Source organism: Brienomyrus brachyistius, chromosome 3, assembly GCF_023856365.1.
Source record: "Brienomyrus brachyistius isolate T26 chromosome 3, BBRACH_0.4, whole genome shotgun sequence".
NCBI lineage: Eukaryota > Metazoa > Chordata > Actinopteri > Osteoglossiformes > Mormyridae > Brienomyrus > Brienomyrus brachyistius.
The window spans coordinates 27663074-27686228 of NC_064535.1; the positions used below are offsets into that span (position 1 = coordinate 27663074).

Sequence of the window (23155 nt, forward strand, 5' to 3'; positions counted from 1 at the left end):
TTGCATTAAGGCAGTAAGAGGAAGCCGTGGTGGCAAAGACAATGGAAAAAGGCTTTGGGGCCGGCTGAGCCAGCAAGGTCACCTTCCCTCCGTCCCGCTTAAAGGCCGAATTCACGCTTCTGGTGCAAGCTGAGTTTTTTTTCTGGGGTTTATGTTAGATGCACAGGACTGCTAACATAATATATTGAAATGCAGTGTTTTCCATGCTGCAGTTAAAATAAGTACTACTTTATAAAGTTTATGGTGTGAGTACTTAACTGGTGACTCAGTGGGCAGCCCCATACCCCCGCCCCCCCCTCCCCCATCCAGACTCTGGGATCAATTCCTACCCCTTGGGGTTTACAGGTTTCACATGGTTTAAAAACATTTGGTTTAGGTGGGCTGGCATCCATAAATTGCCCACTCTATGTCCCTCGTGACACATTGTTGTCCCTTATGTATCGCCAGTGCCCTATGAAACAGATCCCCGGATTGCTGGGATCCTGCACTGCGTAACTGATCGAGGAAAACGGATGGATCATACACTTTCTAAGCCCATAGATTTATCTTACAGTTATATATTTATGCATTGTGCCAGGCTTTGTCATTTGATCTCTTTCTAGTATGAATTCATATATGATTTAGTTATGGCAATGAGAATATATTTGTTTATGAATGTATATAAATTTGGGTTTAAACAGATTATGATTGCATTTCCTGAAGTCAAAAAAAAGAAGGCTCATTGTTTGATGTCAGTCTTACGCAGTGGTTCTCAAACTCGGTCCTCAGGCCCCACTGCCCTGCTTGTTTTCCAGCTATCCCTGCCCCACACACTGCTGATTGACTGAACACACCTGATCCAGGTAATCAGAAGCTGAAAGACAGCTGGGACTTGTGTGTGGGGCAGGGATAGCTGGGAAATAAGCAGGGCAGTGGGACCCGAGGACCGAGTTTGAGAACCACTGGTCTTACGGAACCACGTTGAGCCAGATCACTAGAAACTTCATACTCAGGTCTACTCCTGTGATGCTATGTAAGGCAGTGTTGTCCAACACGGTGCTTGGGAACTCCCAGACAGTCCAGGTTCTTTTGGGGAGCTGAGAGGGAGCAAAAACATGGACCGGGTTGGGAAACATTGACTTAAGGAAGAAGCGAAAATGTGGATTCAGCTGGACTGGTGCAGCTTCTTGCTATGGCCCCCGTCTGGCTGGTATCGCTTCTGCATTAGTACACGCCGGTTCTCCCCCTTCCGCTTCCATCCCATTGCTCCTCGTTATTTTCACCAATTTTCTTATGTTACCATCCAATATAACAAAGAAACGACCCAGTATGCAGTTCCATATAGTCTCAGCTGTAATTTGAAACAGTAATATACCATAAGACAAACTTATGCACTGAACTAAGTTATTAAACTTCCCCTGGTAGCATAGGGTGCAAGGCAGCGAACACCCTGGACAAGGTGCCAGTCAAATGCAAAGGATGAACACAGATACAGTGGGCAATTCAGAGACACCATTTAACTTAACCAACAGAACAGTGGGAGAACATGCAGACTGCACAAATGCAGCCACATTAACAGTAAATGGGATGGACACCATATTGAAACCCTCTTTCCAATTTATCTTCCCTGGAAACACGGCTGCCTTACTGGCGAATAAGTATTATATTCCGTCCTGGAAAATGTCTTCTACTTGGAACGCGGAAAGTCTTTTGCGTCGTGGCCCCACAAGGATGAGGCGTCTGGAATTGATCTGTTGTCTAATTCGGTCTGACTGAACGGGTCAGTCTCAACCGTCTTGATCCTTGGGGCTTATGTGAATGTGGCGGCAATTTTCTCTTGTGGAGTTGGGGTGGGGTGGGTTGGGGGCTGGGCGGGGATGAGGAACAGAGCAGGTCCAGCACATGCACCCCATTTGACGCCACCCAGCTCCACCTGCGCTGACCCTGCCGCCGCTTTACAATGGTCCTGAAAGTTACAAGCAGCGCCTCTGGAATTCCTGCGTTTTATGGCCTGCTGTTACCGCGGAGCATTTGTCACGCTGCCAGTCTGCGTGGAAGCCGGCCTCTGATTTACGGCAACATCTGCCAGTCGAAAAAAGCCCCAGACTTTTTAACCGTTTAGCCTCCTCCTAACAAAAAAAAAGCAGTTAAAAGAATAGCGACCAAAAATCCCTCTGTTACAGGTTCCATTAGAGTTAGCCTGAAAACTCCACATTTACGGATGGTTTCAATGAACGTTTATAAATCTAAGCTTGCAGACTAATTCTAAAGAACAGGCCTCACAGTCATTTTATTCATTATTATATTTTTAAAAAATTCACTAGCGCCTTATTAGGTATGCAAGGCTTAAGTACAAAAGGCAACTCCAGACAATAACATCCCCGCGAAGTATCAGATTCCACATTCTTCAGGACACTAAAGACAGGGAAAGGAGGCGGGGTTAATATGCCGAGACTTGGCGTTAAAGTTTTTTTAAAAAGAGTTTTAGAAGTTTCCGTGAGGTACATGAGAGATAAGGAGCCAGAATTCTAGGTGTTGCAGAAATGTTTCTGAAAGCACTTTTTAAATGCATGAAGACTTGGAAAAAGGATTGGAAGCCGCGTTCCTTTCCAGTTCAGTTTTTGCGAACATTATAACAAAAGGCTGGCAATCGCACTGAACAGAGTCTAGCCATCTAACATTACAAACATCTGACTTCGAGTCGCCACATCTGGGAACGATGAGGGCAAATTAACTCTGAAATTCCGAGCATCGGGCGATGAGATAAGGGCTAACATGCTAAATTCATTTTCTGTGCTTAGTCACTGGTGGTCTGAGGAATGATCGACTTCCTGCCCGATTCTCTGGTGCCTAAATCAAAGAGAGAAAATAAAAAAAAAATTTAAAAAAAAATCACACTCCAATCTGACTGGAGTTTTTCTTTCCTGGCTGGAAAATGAAAGTTCCTTACAGGGCCTGGTCCTCGCAGGAGATCCTGTGCTGCAGACCTTTTGATGCTGACCAATTTTCTCCTGCCTCTCGTTTTCAAACAAATTGTTTCAAGATTGCAACCATTTGGAAAAGGGGAAAAAAATATGCCTAGGGGAATAAATACACTAGCCGGACAAAATGTTGAAAAGCGAACTGCATCCACATAATTGCTAAATACATAGTGCAGAGGAAAACAATGTTTCGCTAGACCAACATGTTCCATGTAAACTATGGTTCACCTTCTCGGTCACATAAAAATAGCAGAATGTTCCTCGAGACTGATAATCGAATTATACAGTCATAGACTTGTACACAAGACACATGGGTGACTAAGGGAAACAAATGTTTTATTTTGGAACCATACATTCGGTATCGTTTATAGAATATTATTTTATATTACAAACATACACGGCTGGTGAACAGTACAAAAGATTTACAGAAAAGTCTCTCGACGTCGGCTGCTGCTTCGCTTTCTCGTTATGGCGTCCATCTGAAGATTGTTTGGAATCGAGTTCAAAGGAGCGCCCTTCTCCACCAATAGCATCGCACGGTCTCAGTCACCTGACCATCGCCAGGCCCAGTTCTTTCGAACATTCCTCACTGCAGCTGCAGCCCAGGTGTTTGGGTTCGGCAGGACTGTGCTGTCTTCTGGCAATTCCACATTCTGCTTGGACTGGCCAGACTTCCAACAAAGGTTTAAAAACTCCCTACTGGGATAAAAATCCAATGAGCTCACGGATGAATTTAAAACGTGTCCGTCCAGATGTGTCCATGTCTGATCGATTTTAGCCGAAATTGAAGAGGCGATATCCAATATGTGCATTTTGTAGATTCTGTCCATCGGTACTCCTTTGTAACTCAGAACTGAGACAATTCATTACCAAGTCTGCTGGAGAGAGATATTCTATAAAAAAATAAAATGAGTATTTGTTGAATGGGGGGGTAGGAGTTTTCCATAGCGGAGTTACCATGTGCACAGTACCCCTCTGAACGTGGCCAGCGAGAGCACAAGAAAATAAACGCAGGATTTGGGGGGAGGAAATCATGTGGGGGAGGCCTCTGACGAGAGAATGGCGGAGCACCCAGGGCCAGGCAGCTGTGTGGCTGGGGCGCTGCCTCCAGCGACCGGGGCCCCCCCTTTTGGACGCGGGACAGCAAGAGGCTCAAAGCCCGGTCTCATGCCACTGGAGCTGCGGTTCGGAGGGGGGGGGGGGTACTCGCCGACCCATGGACTGCGCAGTGGGGGGTCGGTGGCAAGCACACGGTGTCCTGGGCGGTCTGTGGCGGATCGCTCCCCCCGCCCACGTTGCACCGGTGCCCAGTCCAACGTTACATGACAGGCCGTTAAACCAAAGAAACTCACTGTTCCACTTGTGCCGCCCAGGAAACAAAGTAATAAAATACGGGGAAATAAAATGTAAATTTTTTTTTTTTAAAAGTCACAGCGTCTTAATGTCAATAGCAGCGCGTGGAAATGTGTTTTATTGCGTTTAGTTATGTGCAAAGGGCGCGTAACATGACGTGTGAAAAGCAGATCGGAAAAAGCTGGAAAGACGATCGTTTATCCAAAACGTTTTATCATTTAGGGGGGGAAAGCAAAAAAAAAATAATTCATTCTATTCATACAATTAATTTACAAAATATATTTTGCATAAAAATGTATCTTTAAAATCTTCTTGCACTCTATTTCCCATTTAAAAATTTTTTAAAAAACAGTCCAGGCAATGTTCAAGTTCACGCTCCTTCCTCATGACCTACATTCATGGAAGTGTCTGTGACTGAGGTAGCTCTTTAGCTTTTATTTGGTCACTTGGGAGTCTCGCGGTTATGTCGCGCCCTGGCTGAGGGGGAACCCGCCATCTAAAGGTCGTCCGTAGGCTCCGGCGCTCCCTTCTGATTTAAAGTCCCGCAGCAGGGTCGAGACCCCCTCGCCCTCCGGCTCCTCGTCACTGTCCGCTGCCGTGTACGGCTTTCCCGCTGACGTCACCAGTGGACGCGCTGCGGCTGGGAACCCATCCGCCTGTGGCCTCCACGCTGCTTTCCCGAAGGTCCCTGGGCGGAAACGAAAAATAAATATGAGAGACTCGACCGCAGGCTACGTTAGAAGCTCCGGCTTTCCTAAACACGGCGAAATTAAAGAAGCGTTCGCGTGGTCTGACCAAGAACGGGAGCCAGGTGCTGGGGGTGCCAACGGGCTACAATCAAAAACAAATCATTGCCTGAACTGCGCAACAATAACATCTCAGGGAGAGTGGCAGGAACACACACACACACACACACACACACACACACACACACACACACACACACACACACACACACACACACACACACGGACCAAAGCTGACGTCACAGCAATGGCCCGGCGCTTGGCTCCAGCGAAAAACCCTTCAATTACGGCCGCGAGGGCGGATATTTACATTCCTGCCTACCCATGAACGCGCTCGACAGTGGACTCTCCCACGGGTGCCCCTGGTCCACGCTGTCCCCATCCACAGGAGACCCCTCGCCCTGGATCAGGAAGGGGCCCGAGGGGGCCCCCGCAGCAGGCTGCTGCAGGAATGTGCCGGGGGCTGCCGGATCGGATGGGCCTTGTAGGGAGGAGCGACGTGGGCAGCACTCCCTCTTTTTGGGGTTGGAGGGGCTGCCGTTGCAAGAGTCTGTGTATGTGGGCCTCGGGTCCGGAACACAAGCTAAGGGAGGGCGGTGAAAGATGGAAAATAAAGGGAAGAAGAATTTCACACTCCAGTGCAACACCCATCCTCCCAATTCAAGACACAAACAGGAAGAAGTAAATCCCAGAGCTGGCCATGATAATGATCATAATTAATACCAAAAGAATGATGCTCAAACTCAGTTAGCGCAATGCTAACTGGAAGCCATTTTGTTTCTAAGGTCCAGTAGAAGGTTTCTCACTTCTGAAGACGTCAGAGCTGTCTGGGACGTAGGGGTTCCCTCTTCTGAGCAGGGAACCGAAGGGCCCTTGGTAATGGTATAGCAGGGGGTCTATAGCGGCCTCCATGTCTACCTCACTTCCAGTGTCCAGATGAAACAGCCCTGTGGGTGACAGATGGTACCATCTTAGCCTAAACATATTAACCGAGATCATCTGCTTAAAGGTGAACTGACAAAACAGAGAAGCCTTAAGAATCCAAGTGATCATTCCAAGTGCCACGTTTACAGTATCAAAAATGTTAAATAATGTTAAATAGATTTAAAAAAATATTTACCACATTTCATAATGATTTCATTAACCTGGTTCCTCTCTCCTGACAAGTCTTTGATAATTTTGTACAATTCACAGCATTTAATACACCTTCTCCTTTATCTTACAAAAGGTATTACGGGAAACTGAGGATTAGCCACAGGAAGAGGAGAAACCCTTTCTAATAACTGTAGTAACAAAGGAAGATGTTACAGTCATAAGGCAGGAAGACCGAAAATATTAAAAATGAGATGTGAAAGATCTCTGCACCTTGCAAAATGTAGCATGAGTGTCTGTTCTCACCAGTGTCAAGACTCTCATAAATCCTCTGTATGCTAACCGTTCACAAATAACACTATTATATTCAGTGATTACAGTTCCTCCTCAAGAGTTCCCGTAAATTAATGTTCATGCATCCACCTGCATGATGGTGAAGCTCACCGTTCACGTCTTTCTGCTGAGAGTACAGCCCTCCGATGGAGGGCACTGTAAAATGGTGCCCGCTGTCATTCTCTGAGGGCACGTAAGCGTCCTGTCGCTCGGCCAGAGTGCCTTGTGAGGACAGGTAACTCGGGATGTCTGCGGGCAGGTTGGTCTCATCTGGGTAGAGGGGGTGGGGCGGCAACCAAGTTCAATTACGAAAACCCGCCCAAGAACAAACAGCTACGGTAACAGAACAAACCTACGGTAACCTGTCTCTTGCCAACTATGTGGTACATTTATAACAGATGCACCACTTCAAAATATGCATACTGGGTGGTACTCAGCAGCCAATCGGGTCATAGGGGCAGGATTCCCACAGACGTGGCCACTCACCCGTGTTGGTGACACTGCAGTCCTCATTACGGCGCCGTGTGTGGTAGATGATGACCACCCAGACGAGGGAGGTGCCCACCACGCAGCAGACCACCGCGATGATGACAATGCCCACCATGGTCCAGCCATCCTCTTCGGCGGCAGGGGCACCCTCGCAGTTGGCAGCGGGCAGCACGTTGAGGCGGGCACTGCCCCGCTCCGTTCCCAATGGGTTGGACATCTCGCATGTATAGCGGCCGGCGTCTCCCTCTGCGCTATCCACGATGATGAGCAGTTGCGTTCCGGCCGCAAAGAAGTGCCGCTCCGTCAGCGTCAGCGGGCTGCCGTCCTTGGTCCAGTTCAGTCGCGGGGGCGGGCTCCCCCCAGCGATGCACTGCAGGACTGCAGTCTCTCCTTTGGCCACCGTTCGGTCCATCATCGGTCGCAGGAAGAAGGGGGTTTCTGAGAACGCAAAGGTGCCAGTAAGGGTAACATCACAGAAAAATTCATTCGATGAAGACGACTCGTTGACTGCTTATTGGTGACCAGGTGCGTAACTAACCGAGCACGGTCAACGTGGCATTGGCGGATATGGCCCCCGCCGTGTTCTGGGCGGTGCAGCTGTACACCCCGATGTCCTCCGTCTTCACGTCCATGATGAAGAAGACATCGTCCTCTGGCATGACGTGCATGCGCCTCTCCCGCGCAGCGGGGAAGTCGGTGCCACCGTCCTTCTGCCAGGCTATCTGGGGGGTGGGGTGGCCAACGGCGGCACACTCCAGCCGGGCGGCCGCGCCCGCGCGGATTGTCAGGTCCATGGGCGTCTTGGTGAACGATGGCAGCACTGGGGGGACAGGAAGGACGCACGTGAGATCCTTACCTGGAAACTGCTAGGCGAACCATTCAGTTTCCTAGAACTCCACAAGGGAGCAACTCACATGCTACACATGAAAGCAGTCAGGTGACAAGCCCAGAACTACCACTTATAATTAGGGGGTAGCATTATCACCTAATATCACTATGGGTTTAAAGTCCTGTTACTTGTGTTTATGGAGTTCACAAGTTCTCCTTGTGTTGTGTGCTCTGTGATGGACCTGCATCTAGTCCAGGTCGTCCTCTACCTTGTCCCCTGTGCTCTATCCTTCCCAGAAGAGACTCCAGGCTCCGTATAACACTGCACTCTACTGACAACCTCCCAGCCCCAGACTAAATTCCCAATCCCGCCACAGATTCCATGAGGCCCTACTCCAGACCCAACTCCTGTTCCGATGCCTTGGGTATTTCCCTGGCACCAAACCTGAAACAGCTGTCCTCGTTCCGTTTGGTTAAATCCCAAATAAAGTCCCACGGTGATAAAGGAACAGTCAACTCACTGTTGACGGTGAGCTTGGCCTTGACGGAGTACGAGGAGCCGAAGTGGTTGGAGATGACGCACTGGTATTTGCCCTCGCTGGCGAAGTCGACGTTGCGCAGCTGCAGCACCGTGGTGTATTCGGTGACATCGCCTCCGCCGTGGGTACGCAGGTGCGCCTGGTTGTGGATCTCGGCGTCACCCAGGGCCTCGTTGTCCTTCTTCCAGGCGAAAGTCATGGGCGAATCACTGGAGCTTGCTGCCGAGCACACGAAGGTCACGTTGGAGTCCTTGATGGCTGACTGGGTCTCTGGCTGCACTGTGATCTGGGGCTTCGGGAAGTCATCTGGTTGGATGCAGGAAAGACAACATGAGGATTGTGCCGTAGGCAGGCAGAGCAGCAATATTTTTCATACTTTACCCATAACCCAACGAAAAATCATTGGTCTTCAGGTCTATCTAAAGCAGAGGTAGGCAACCCTGATCCTGGACTGCCAGTATCCAGCAGGTTTTCTATCCTCCAGGATCGGGGTTGCCTGCCGTTGATCTAAAGCAAGGCTTCATAACGAGGTATGACATCACTAGAACCTCAATACTTGGATGCTGCTATATCTGGCCAATAGGTTTCCGTAATGTACATAATGTTCTCCCCATCTGTTAACGTAAGGTGGAAAATTGGGGGGGGGGGGGGGGGCACAGAACACTCACTGCACACAAACTCGTCCGGCTGCACGGCCAATAGGCTCTTTCCCTTCAGCATCTGGGGATGGGCACAGCTGGCGTTGATAGGGGTCTGGAAGGAGCGGTCCGTCACCCACTGGGGCAGCCATTTCAGCTGGCAGTCACACAGCAGGCTGGACGTGTTCAGATGACTGGCAGGGGAGGGCGTGAGATCCGGACGCACGTTAGGACTGGCTTCGGGGGGGGGAGGGGGGGGTATTCACGGGCAATGCGATTGAGGATCGGTACTCACAATTCCTCAAGATGTTTCATCTGCGAGAAGGCGTTCGCCTGGATGGACATGATGGCGTTGTTGCTCAGGTCCCTACGAAAACAGCGGCTGTTAAATTAAAGCCCTAAAGTGCTGGGCGGAAAAAAACTAAACTACTCCCGTACAAACAAGGTTTGCAGAAGCTTCATTCATTACGAAAGCAGGAGTGTTACCAAAGAATTGGATCCACACCAAACGTCCTTAAATCGGTGGGGGCTTAAGATGAACCCCGTAAACCGAAATTAATATGAGCAACTAATTCAAATTAAATGTTTTTGGTTCTGCCCCCACCCTCAAATATGCCCATAGCACCTCGCGGAACATGTAGGGAAGCTACCCTTTTTTCACTTGTCTGAGTGTGACCAGACGTGAAGCAGAGACAGGCTCATATAACCCCCCCGGCCTTTTTAATGGAACACATATTTCTAATGTGTGATGTTTACTTACAGGTGCTCCAGGGTGTCCAGTCCAGAGAAGGATTTCTTGGTAATAGACCGGATTTGATTCCCCTGAAGGAACCTGATTGAAAATAGACACGTAACTATAAATGCAGGAAGATTCCTCTCATTAAAAGGTTCCCACTCTATCTGAGAGTATCCTCTCAGAAAACCATGGTCTGAACCAGGATGCTACAGGAACCAGGGAACCACGATGAGCCGACTCACAATTTTCGAAGGCTGTCCAGCGCCGAGAAAGGTCCGTTCATGTCCTCGATGGTCCAGGAGATTTCGTTGTTTTTCAAGTCCCTGGTCAAAGCGAAAGGGCCTCATTAAATTCAACACCCAGCACCAATGCCCAGGGGGGGTCACACACAGCTACGCATAAAATCCGCACCGCTAAGATTCCCTTTCCCTTACAAGGGCCCCCATATTGACACTCTGGGAAGTCCCCTGCCGATTCAACCAGCCATTAACAACTGACGTGTCCTCCTCGGACCGCCTATACAGGAAGCCAAGCACCACGCTACACACAAACCACCCGGCCGAAGCTCCCTTTGGTGACAGAGACTCAGATTTTCAACAGGCTAACAATGCTGGAAATAGCGTTCGGCTAAACTGTCATTAAAAAAGCCCCGAGAAGCTACAGGCTAAATGCTAGTCTAGCTGCTTCCTCACACCACTCCATCTTGTAGAATTCCTCCAGTACAGACAATTTCCTCCTCACGCTTGGTTACAAATGGTGATGGAATGGCGGCCCACCCCCCATCCACAACCTACACACCTGCCCTCTGCTGACCTTCAGATGGAGGGGGGCGGGGGGGGCGACATTTGGTTTTACTTAAACCCGGGGAAAAAGTTGAAGGTCTTGTAGAGAGAGCGTGTGGTTTACTCTGCATGAATTCCATTAAGGCAGGGCGACACCGTCGACGCCGTTACATATGCGGGGGGGGGATAAACGAAAACCCGCAGACATTAATCCTCTCCTCACTAAAAACAAACACGCTGAAACATTTCCACTCGCGTAGAATAAACACGCGAGACACCCAGCCCCTCCCCTGCAGCACGTAGGCGACACCCGAGCCAAATCTCAGAAGCACCCAGACCCAAACGAAACAAAACAGACCGTCAATGCAAGTGTGCGGGACACTCACAGCATCTGCAGGCGCGAGAGGCCCCGGAAAGCTCCGTCAGCAATGAAGCTGATGCGGTTGTTGCCGATGTCCAGCTTGTCCAGCAGGCTGAGGCCCACGAAAGTCGCCTCGTCCAGACGCGTCAAGTGGTTCGCCGTTAGATCCCTTTGGACGCAAAGGGTCGCGGAAGGCGTCAAAACGTGGAAAATATACGATGTTAAAATGCACATGTACATCCAGTATTTTAAACACTAAGTCTTTCAGAACCTCTACTCCTTATTCTAATTAAATGGTTCTCAAAGTCGGTCCTCAGGCCCCACTGCCCTGCTCATTTTCCAGCTACCCCTGCCCTACACACTGCTGATTGACTGAACACACCTGATCCAGGTAATCAGAAGCTGAAAGACAGCGGGGACTTGTGTGTGGGGGGCAGGGATAGCAGGAAAACAAGCAGGGCAGTGGGGCCCAAGGACCGACTGAGAACCACTGTTCTAATGCCTTTAGGTATCTTAGAGGCACGTTTCATAACAGCAGCAGCAACAGTGATAATAATAATAATCTATATTTAATTTATGTTTCACATGAAGCTATTACTGTGAGTGACACAAGGGAAATTTGACTACAGTTAAATGAATGACTTGTAATGAGAAAATACTTCAATGTTAAAACAGGATGCGTTCAAGTCAAACACTTTCTGCTTTTAATTCTGCCTGATTATGTTTCTGTTTTTCAGACACTGAAGGGTCAGGTGACTGCAGGCACTTTTATTTAAAAAATAAAAAGAAAAATCAGCACAACCACATGGCATCAAGTTTCACTGCGTTTGGTTCCCAAAGCACTGCAAATTCCCCTCTGCTCCCCTCCCCACCCCGAAAACACAAACTCCATAAAACTGTTAAATCGCGTTTTTCGAAGCACGATTGCTCACTGTTGCGGACGCTCGGAATTCAGCTCTCCAGTTAGCGTTCTGGACACACGCGATGTACTTTAATGGACTTTACGGGAGTAAATATCATCGTACTGCCTTGTACTGCATTGTACTGCATTGTACTGCATTGTACATCTCGTCTCTCCCGAAACTTTCCCCTGGCATCCCGACTCCTGGCCACACAAATCCCGCATGTCAAACCCACAGAAAAGACCCCTCCCAAAACAAGTCGATAAATAAGCTGAATCGGTGGCGGCTGTTTTAAAGCAACCAGGGTCTATCGAGGAGAGGGGTGGCTTTTAAGCCGTGCAAGACTGCAACGCGCATGATGGATGGGGCTGCTGCCAAGCCGCCCGTCACCAAGGAGACAGTGTTATGAGAAGCCCCCAGACAGCGTGGCGAAGGAGGCCGTGTCTTGGCAAGAGCGTGGCGAGCTGTGGGGCGGGGTTGGGGTTTTGACTCACAGCTCACTGAGCTTCTGGCAAGACTCCCAGGCGTTGGGCCGGACTCTGCTGATGGAGTTCTGGCCCAGGTGGAGCTCCTGCAGCATCAGCAGGCCGTACAGCCAGCCTTTGCTCACCTCCGTCAGGTTGTTGTAATCCAGGTGCCTGCGGAGGTGGAGAAAAGCACCGTGAGCCCTCTGTGCGAGTCATTCCTGCTGCGCGTGCAAGGGCAACGCAGCGCCGTGCTTAAACACGCACACGAGCAGTCACACGCCTGTCAGATCTATTCATATCCGACACTCTAAACACTGACAATTCAGGCCTCGTTCCTAGAATCCTTTGTGACAGCTAGCATATATACATGTATTAGTTAAGTAAGAGTGACTGATACACGCTTGTCAATTCAAAACCCAGGGTCGGCAAAGTGATTTCACCATTGGGCCCTTGAGCACGGCCCTCAACTACTAACTGGTCCTGGGAAATCTGTCTGTCTGTCAACAGGATTGCTAACAAACGTGTCAGGTCAAGCATATGACAGGAGACTCAAAGCTAATATATGTTAGTCTGATTGAGCGCACAGGCACGTCGCTGTGAGTAATGCGAGCGAGGGCCAGAGCACGGGCGGCTCTTTCGGGACGTACAATATCTCCATGTTGTTCAGCCCCCAAAAGGCGCCGTCCATCAGCTTGCTGATGCCGTTCCTCTGCATCTTCAGGGATTTCAGCGAATGGAGTCCATGGAAGCTGAGGCTGTCCACCCGCCTCACTCGGTTCCTGCTCAGCTCCCTGTCGAGACACTCAGGTTGAGGATCTGAGGGCTTCCAGCGCACATGCGTGGCGGGAACACACTCGCACACATATACACACGCACGAAAGGCTGCTTAGATCCATAACTCACAGATGCAGGAGGTTTGGTAGCTGAAAGAACTTGGGCGGGATGGAGGACAGGCGGTTCCTGTTCAGCTTGAGGACCTGTAGAGTGCCAGACAGGTTGCTGAAGCAGCCAAACTCCAGGGTGGAGATGCGGTTGTTGCTGAGGGATCTGAGAAGAGTGAGAGACGGCGACCAATTAAATGCCTTTAATCCTCGAATTTACCAAAAATAGGCTCAACAACTGACCGGGGAACTCGAACGGGATATGAGGGCAGGGAACTCACAGGTGCTTTAGCGGCAGCTCGGGGAAAGACGTGGCCTTCACTTCCGCAATGTTGTTGTTGCTGAGGTCCAGCGTATCCAGGGTCCGAAAAGGCTGCAGCCTCTCGGGCAGTAATTTCGAGATCCTGTTGTTTGCTCTGAAAGCAGAGGCAGAATTGCATAAATAAAACCATCACCAGTGTACTTCTGGGATGCTGGTGGGAGGGATCAGCAGTTTAGGCTGCTGTATCAATGATCAGAAGGTTGTGGGTTCAAATCCCAGGGTTGGCAGAGAACTCTCTGACCCAGCCTTGTCAGAAAAAAAAAAAGTGTGGGTCAGGCGAATAGCATCGGCTAAATAAATGAAACATAAATGCTTGTATTATGGAAAAGTAAATGAAAAGCTACCAAGAAACCTGTCAGGTGAAGCATACGACAGGAGCCGCAAACCTAATAATGAGACTGATTTTATGTTAATCTGTACGAGCACACAGACATGTCACTGTATGTGTTTTTCAGGGAAAGAAAACGAGTCACCAGCTGTATCATTTAGTTTATCAGGTAATTGCTGGCGGGGTATTAAGACCTGCCAATTACTTGGCCGCCAAACAGCACCCCCCCAGTGAAAGTGCGCTGCATGGGAGGCCAGCGCTCTCCTGAGCCAAACGCCCCCTAAATTGCAGAGCTGCGCTCACGGGCCGTAAACATGGCCACCACAGAGCACCTTTGTGCGTCGCCACCGCTGCGATCGCCGGGAATTCCACACCGCATGCCGAAGAGGGTAGCCAGGCTCAATTTGGGATCCACAGATGGGACAGGGAACCACCACTCTCGAAAAAAAAAATTCCATACTAAAGCTCCTCTTATAAGGGCCCAGAAACTGAGCCTCAGGTTCATGTTAAGCTGAGACTTCTACATAAAATAAGGAGGGCTCATAGGAGGGCTCATAGGAGGGCTCATAGGAGGGCTCATAGGAGGGCTCATAGGAGGCCTCATGCCGAAGTGTGTTCCGATGGCATTAAGAGAGAATTTCAGCAATCAGACCCACACACGGATCATGTCTCTGGCTTTTCCGATCGCATCTTTTTTTGTTTTTTTAAACTGCTCTGGGTTGCATTTTCTCACAATCATTGATCCACTGCAAATTCGCATTTCTAGACCTATATCTGCAAGTCAGGTTTGGATAACACTGGCATTTGGCTTCCACTGGACTGCCAGCCACGTTCACTGGTTCTACAGAACATAAACAAACACTAATTAAGGACTTTACTACATTCTGTCAGAAGTTCCAATAACTCGCATCACAAAAAAAAAAAAAAAATTGTAATCAACCCACTAACTTACAGACATATGCAAAGTAAACAGATGGGCGAACTAGCATGAGAACATTTGTTTTGGATAATCTGAGATCTAAGAGCAGAGCCTGGGTTCAGTTAATAGGGCCGGGAGGGGGTGGGTTAAAGGACAATGCGGAGTCACCCCACATCAAGCAACAGGAGTCGCTGCCGCAGAGATCATCCATTTGGCGTGATTCTGAGGTTTGGTGAAGATGGCTGAATCCTGTTACCGTGGTACCCATATGGCACACACTTTGTGAGTGCGAGCATAGCTGCGAAGGGGCCCGATTCACGCCGTGGCCCTGCGGGAAGCAGGTGAGAGACACGCGACATCCAGGTCTCAGTCTTATCAAGATCAGATGCAGGTTCTGGAAGTCCACCAGAATTCAGATGCAAGCATACAAATAACTAAAAATAAACTCTCAGAACTGACTGGACCCAAACATTCAAACCAGAGATTTTGTTAAAAGTGGGTCAACACTTGACCCGAGTTGTTCAACCTGGCAGCAGGAGGTTGGACCATGTGACCCTGGAGCTGGGTCCTCCACACACATGAGAGACCAAAGGGACACGCGAGAAGTTCTGACACCTCATTTCTGCAAGCTACTTCACGCGGGCAGCGGACAGCAATTAAACAGCTGCTGGGACAGAGGACACAGGAAAAGACCACATTCAGGGCCCTGGGGCCTCGTCGATGCCGTTGTGCTAAAATGAGCTGGTCTCCAAGGACCACTGTCAACACCACATTCCTCCAACGCCCTGGGGGGTGCTCATCTAGAAACCTACAGTTAACGCCAACAGCAAGAAAGCGGTTGTGTGTGTGTGTGTGTGTGTGTGTGTGTGTGTGTGTGTGGGGGGGGGGGGGGGGGTCCATGGTTTTCACAATCGGACATTAATCCATCATGCTGGCTATCGTTCGTTGCAAATTACGGCCTCTTCTTGCTAAGTGTCTTAGATGTAGAACATCAAGATTTCTGTAGACAGACTCCCATGTCATCGGTAGTGATTTGCACGGTGGGCAATAGAGGGGAGGGGAGGGGGGGAGAGATGGGCAATGATGAACATGAGACCAACAGTAAACAAGCAAACAGATTCAAAGACATGTCTGAGAATGATCTCTGCACCAAACACACCCCACTCGTTTTTTCCGCATTACACCTTTACTTATAAATTATTTAACAGCTGCTATTATCAAAAGTGACAACTGAGAAATCGGGGTGAGAGAATCCCAAGGGCACCTGGGGTTAAAGGCTTTGCTCAAGGGCACAGTGTACCACCACTCTGAGAACCACGGGATGTGAACCGGTGACTCAATCACGGGCAGAGTCCTAACTGCTGATCAACTTATGACGAAATGAGCAAAATAAGACCATATTCTGATTTGAAGTGGACCATCTGCATCTCCAGCTAGACTCTGATTGCCTTTGAAAGGGGGATGTATGTAGTGAATGGTTTAACAAAGAAAAAGAGTGGGTTTATCTTTCAATCTTCACTTCCACAAGCTGGGCACAGACAAACAAGTACTACATTGTGCATTAATGCGCACTCATATGTCAAACTTGTACGACCAAATTTTCTTGCAAATAAGGTTATTCCGGACCATTAAGGATTTATTTGCGAGCGACTTTCCCGTCTCGAACCCGGATTTCGACCTCCATAGGAAATGCTGAAATGTTGTGCTGCACCGTTCATTTATAGCAGGATAATTTTTTAAAAATGAATGCGGGGGTGCATAATCACAGCAAAAAAAATAAAAAATTTAACACTGAAAATTTCTTCTTTGAGTGATGTTAATAAATGGGTGAGTGCATTAAGAAAAGCAAAAGGACCGGCTTCACATTTGGAAGTAGTTTATCTGAAATACTTTCCCAAAGTAAGAGCGTGGCCCATTTATAAAGAGAGACTAACTGCAAACAAGTTATTTAAAAACACTCAATAAAACCCAGAAGTCCAAGTTAGCCGGCAGCGTCACGTAACCGGGAACGCAGGGGAGGAAAGAAAAGAAAAAAAATCAATCCCCGAGAAGCGCCGTCTGCCCCCCACCCCCAGGGAGCTAGTTTTGCTCCGGCATTCTTCTCCGATGCCGTAAGAAATCCACCTCCCTGCAAGAAATTAATGAAAACGGCAACGGTGAAGGAGCCTAAATCTCTTCGACATTCTGCACCATCTGAAATCTCCCGTCTTCTGCATACTTTCACAATTTCATTTTTTTCTCCCCCCCTTTTCCTCTCTCTGGCTTGGGTGGGGCGGGGGGTTGGAGGTGGGGCAAGGTATCAAATGCTACTTAGGTCTTGTTTAAACAGCCAGGCAGACGCTGAGGCAGACCCCCCCCCCCCCCAAATCCCTGACCCAGGCTCCAAGTAAAAACAATCGGCAGTAAGTCACCAGCTGGTTGTAATTGGCCAGTGATCATTTTAATGAATTGAACAATTTCCCAGGAATTCATGAGGTTTAACTGTTCAAGGTAACATTCCGATACACCCCCCTCCCCCCCCCACTCCTCCCAGCAGCTACACTGCAGAAGCAGTTCAGAATTTAAGAAAACAAAACTTAGCCCCTAAAATCCCTCACATTATTACCTCCATTGTTTACATGATGTCCTGCTTAAAAATGAACTCTATGTAAACTCCCTTGTGTCGTCTGTTACAGAACAAAAAAAAAAAAGGAATAATTTCACAGCAGACACAAAACATACCATGCAAGGTATCAAAATTCGACATGGAAAGCTTTAAAAGGTTCGGCTAGTCAGCCCGTTCCAATAAAACGGCTCCTCCCAGCGCCTGCCCCCATCCGAACAACCTAGAATATCTGTTTCACTGCCTTCTTTTTCTCCCCTCTCTCCAAAGCAGAGACATGGTTTTCATTAAAGGCGCCACGATGGAGGAGGGAGCAAAGGGCCTGTAGGAAAAATTACCACACACAGGTTTTCCTCCACGAAAAGCGCTGCCAAACGATCAATAAAATATATAAGAGGGATGATGTGCAGCTTGGCATCTGCATAACCTGCTGAGGTTTCCCTGACATGCATTTTATGATTAAAAAATGGAGCCAGAGGCTGAGATTTCAGACACGACTCAGTCTTGGACGGTCACAAGTCCTGCGAAGACATTACAGAGATGTGGCTTGGGTGCCCGAGCTAACAGAACTGACTAACTCAAAACGTCATCCACTGACTGACAAAACGTTTGAGGTCTCGATAAGCAGCAGACAGACACTGTAACTGTGATAGGTGTATTTTGGCATGATCTTGAGGGAAGTAAAGACATCATGGCTTAATAAACATCTAAGTTCGTAAGACACAAGAGCCGCGATGACGACTGAAATGAAGACACTTGGGTCCCGACAGCCTGCTAAAGAATTTCCAGTGTGAATTCCATACTTGGGAAGCACTGGGATCCATGCAGCTGGATCACGAATGATCGCTAGCAGAATGGACACTTGGACCCAGCAAGGAGTCAAAGTTCATAACGGAACGAACAGCATAAGTCAAGCGTGTCTGAATTCTGCAAGATCCTGAAGCCATTTTGTAAATCCATCTATTACTTACCCTCCATTTCAGAAATCTTAAAAAAAAAAAAAAAAAAACAATATACCAAATACCGAGAAACATATAAAAACTAAACGAAACAAACAAAACTCTGTTCAGGAGTGGACACGTCTCTGCCCCAGCTGCGCAGCCCAAGCGCAAACACAGCTGTGTTTCTGCATGCCACACTGCGTAAACACTGGACTTGTTCTGCTTTGTAGGAGTGAGCAAAACCGGTATCAATGAACTTTACATGGCGAGTCGCTAACCAGCTCTGGCTATCGGGAAGGACAATTGCGACATCATACCCGACATAACATATTTGTGAAGTTAAAGACCTTCGGTTTTAACGAGCGATGCATTTAAATTCGGGAAATATGGAAACACATTTTTTCCAATTTTACGGGTCTCCAAAAGTAAGAATCTGATTTAGTTTTTTTACTGCTATACAAATAGCTAACTTGGCAGCCATGCCATTTTATGCTAATGGGCAAGTTTGTTATATATATATATATATATATATATATATATATATATATATATATAGAGATAGATATAGGAGAAGTGTTTACATACGTATTAGCAAATTAATTAGCTGCAAGACACCCCCCCCCCCCCCAAAAGAAAAACAAAAGTAAATATATGCAGGAATTGTGTTCACAATATGTATACCAAGAATATGGTTCACATGGACCCCTACATCAGCATTTATTCACAAACATTTGACTTTAATTATGAACTACACTGATGAGAATTTGAAGTTGAACTTTCATTACATTTCTGATTTTACCATACATTAACATAACATTTTTAAGCAGCAGAACTGAAGCAGAAACTATATACTTACAAATTAAGATGTGTGATGTTCTCAGAGTAAGGTCCCAAATCTGGCACTGAATCCAGTTCATTGTTATTTAGTTTCCTGTAACAGGCATAAAATGTGTCAAACAACATGCAAGATGGGAAATCTACATAATTATTACACAAGTCAAGGAGATACTTACAAGTCATTTAGATGCCGCAGTTTTGCAAACAAACTTCCATCGACGGACTGTAATTTGTTATGACTCAAATCCCTGTAAGAAAATGAGCACGTACATCTGTTAGCAGGCGTAGCGCTTGCTTGCCGGACCTACATTGGTATTATACTCACCGGCGCAGAAGAAACCAAAAACTCAGAGCGAAAACGCAGGTTACGCAGCAAAATGAGAAGTTATAAAACACAGAATAACACCCATCTGGTCACCGTAAGACAGGTAAACAAACCCTGGAGAGGCAGAAACCAAACCCTCTGAGGCATACAGCCAAACAGCCTGGTGAAGACAAGTTGCTGCATTTTGATGGGAGCTGAGAGCAGGCTGGAGGACCTGGCGCAACACCCCCACTAATCATCCCCCCCCTCCCCCACCAGGACCATGTTCCATCCACACCCCAGTGCTCGGCCAGCCTCCATCTGGAGCCCATCAAGAGCAAATAGAGGGGTAACAAGCGCCAATCTCTTCACAACGTCCAAGTGAGAACTCTCACACTTTCAGCAGCCTCACTGCCATTATACAGCAAATTATCATCATCCATCTTCTAACAGCTTATCATTATTACTATTATGATTATTACTACTCCTACAAAGATGACAATTTCATGCTCCAAGCTCTCTAATTGTTTAATTCTAGTCATTACTGACGGTTTGGCTTCCCAAGCTTCCAACAGAATGGCCCTTTGCGTGGATCTCTTCTTTGACCACCACACCACTTACTAGTAACACTAATACATTTTTTTCCCCTACTTCACTTTCATAAACTGTCACCAAAGTTCTATCAACAAATGTCTAAAAGTCTTGACTGAAAAACTCAAAGTCTGACTTGATTCCTCTGAAAAGACCAGGATTTTTCTAACAACATGAAAGGGTGCCATGGAAGAGAGACTCCTGAAATAAATCACTAACTCCGCTACTGTCCTCTAAAAGAGCTGACCTGTGTGAATCAGGAGAGGGTTGGGCCAGGAACAGCTGTGGCCTACAGCCTCACAGCCTATTAAATTTTTAAGACTATCTTCAAAACGTAAGAGGCACCAATTCATTTTTCCTTTTGTCACGAGGACAGACGTACACTTAGACCTACAATTTAAAGGGAAAAATAATAAAACATCCAGGATCAAACAGTCCATTAAATATCAAACAAGTTGCAGATCCCTTCCCAAATGCAAGTCTCCTTCAAACCCAGAATTGCTTCTTGGGTATGGTCATGCACAAACTATGCAGTCACGGGATGGTGTGTCTGAGGTGAATCAAGATGCAAACACCGACAGAGTCTTAGCAGACCATCACATCTGCATTAGTGAACATGTGAAAACGGACAATGGAAAAATACACAGCCCCATGGAAACAACATCTCTAGATGTTTATGTGCTAAAACTCGTTACACAAAGCTACATACCCTATTTAAAAGAAATATATATAATAATAGTATAAAAAGCCAATCCACAACAGCAAACGTTTTGGAACAACTTCTTCGAGAAATGGAATTGGATTCCCTTCCAGGTCCAATTATCAGATCCATTTTTTTTCCTGGCACTAAGAAAACTTGGGAGGCTCAGGAAAAAAAAGTTTCAGATGCAAATCCAGCAAGGACTGCTTAATCATTTCCATGAGGAGCTGCGCGGCTGCTTATTCAGCAGAAAGGCAGGGGGGCTAGAAAAGCAGAGCGCGCGCGGCCGCAGCTTCGGGAAAACGCGTCAGTTACGGCAACGGAGCGCGAGGTTCTCGGCGTGCAGCGTCCTGCCGAAGCGCCGCCGCTCGAGGCGCTGCTCCCCCACCATCTCCCCCTCTCATTCTTGGTTAAAACATAAGCCAAAAAGCGAACGCACCTTTTAAAAATCATCTTATAAACAAAATACTGATACATGATGATAATTATGATGGTGCCAGGGACGGTTATCAAATAACTATTAAATAGGTTACAACCGCGTTAACTTGGCTCCGTCTGGGAAAATAAATAACGATAGGCCTTATTATAAAAGGTAAGTGTTTGATATGTTTATTGATCAAAACACTGGTGTCTGGACGTTAATAATGGAAAAAATCTTCATCACAAATGCAGCCTTAACATTTCTTCTGTGATTCTTACAAATTACCCAAAAAAGTTTCTTCAAATGATTCAGCACTTGCCGTGAATAAACGTAATACTATATAAATTAAGTAAATTACCATAATTACCACTGATTCGGATGCAACTGATTGTACCTTCACGCCTAAGTAAAGTCATTTTACATTTAGGTCATTCCATTGCATTGCATTGTTTACATTGCCAGAGATGGGGGAGGGGGGGACATTAGGCCTATCAGGATCGATTACTTTAGTTACCATAATTAAATACCATAAAGTGAAAATCATATAAAATTACAATAATATCATATGTAAATGTAAAAGAAAGTTCATCACGGAGCATGACTGAATTTTCTCGATTTATGGTAACTTAGAAAAAAATATTTAGCTTAGAAGTTAAATATTTCCGAACAATTTGAATCGCGTCGATCATATAGGCTATATTTCCAATTATTTAAAAGTCTACAATTCTGATGCTTCGTTAAAGAAAGAGCAGTAAAGTGAGAAAACAGCGGTGTTACTGTCCTTAAACATCATTTACTCCCCGCAGTTATAAAGTGCTGCGGACCCGACAAGCCGCAGATCCAGCGAAGCGTTCAGATCGGAGTTCAGCCCGAAGAGGAATTTCAGCAGAATTAGCCGCAACTAATTGGTGCGGTGGTGCCCCCCACCCCCCCCCAGTTCAGAAAATAAAGTGGAAAAGCAATTAAAACTGCTGTGAAATGCCCAAGTTAAAAAAAAGACGCGATAAAAAAATAAGCTCCCTATATACCCTTCATCGCGTTTATATCTTCTGACGCCCGTATTTTAAATTATTTTAAATTAACCATATCTGAAAAGTTCTCATTCGCAGAATATGAATATTCGAAGTTATGCCAAGTACAAACTGCGATCTAGAATAATTATGTAATTTTATGTAAATCGCAATTAAGACGCGTTAAATCACGCACGTGATTCGTTTTGGAGATTTCTGTAAAATAAGGCTTTGTGAACATATGGACCGAACGCAGCCGCAGTTATATAGACGAGAAAAGAAGAAACAACACCGATATAATTCAACGTATGTCCACCAGCTAAATGGATGCGACTGTAAACAGGTTAGGAAAGTGTGAAGGTAACAAAAGATTGCTGCTTTGACTTACAGCTGAACGACCCACGAAGGAAGATCATCCCGAATTTTTCTCAGCTTCAGTCGACTACAGTCAAGTAAACCTCCAACACATGTGCAGGGAGATGGACACGGATTACTGTCATCACCATTTCCATAAGAAAATTCCAAGGCTGAAAGCAGCACAAAAATGATGGGGTACATCTTCTCAATGAGCAAAAACTTCGTCGCGGACATTTTCGAAAACCTCTAAAATCCCAGAAGTCTCAAAAAACCTTTTACAAAATCGCGCAGGTAAAAGATTATAAAATCTTTAAGTAAAACTTCCAGCCCTAAAAGTCCTTTCCAGATTACTTTATCTAATGTTTTATATCGTTATATCCGAAAACTAATCGCTCTTAATCCATTAATTCGATGTAAATGAAGAAAGCGCACTCCACATTCCCCCATCTCCGAAAACTTTTTCGCACTGAGGTTTAGCGAGTCACTGTTGCAGCTGCAGTAACATGCCAGACACCCTGCGGCGAGATCTCCTATTGGCCCTGGCGGGGTGGCACGTGACCCGCATTGCGGGATTCTGGGAAATGTATTCCCCACGATTCGATTGTGGATTAGCCAGTTTATTGGCAGTTAATATGTGCTTTAAAGTTTTAAACACAAGCACAGGATTACTTTAATTTCCATGAGAGGTTTTATTTAAAATTCATACAAACATATTT

The 23155-nt window shown here is 46.8% G+C and overlaps 1 protein-coding gene across 1 annotated transcript; it reads right to left on the bottom strand.

Annotated features, from left to right (window-relative positions):
* Window positions 1-3275: 3275 nt before the first annotated feature.
* lrig3 (leucine-rich repeats and immunoglobulin-like domains 3) lies at window positions 3276-22920 on the bottom strand. Its single transcript, XM_049007409.1, has 19 exons — window positions 22471-22920; window positions 19233-19304; window positions 19076-19150; window positions 13389-13523; window positions 13130-13273; window positions 12874-13017; window positions 12254-12397; window positions 10883-11026; window positions 9957-10037; window positions 9739-9810; window positions 9274-9345; window positions 9009-9172; window positions 8323-8646; window positions 7512-7793; window positions 6971-7411; window positions 6596-6754; window positions 5866-6006; window positions 5382-5642; window positions 3276-5001 (listed from the first exon to the last, which is right to left on the bottom strand). Exons 1-19 carry the CDS (start codon window positions 22671-22673, stop codon window positions 4775-4777), a joined length of 3285 nt encoding a protein of 1094 aa, XP_048863366.1. The 5' UTR covers window positions 22674-22920; the 3' UTR covers window positions 3276-4774.
* Window positions 22921-23155: the final 235 nt, after the last annotated feature.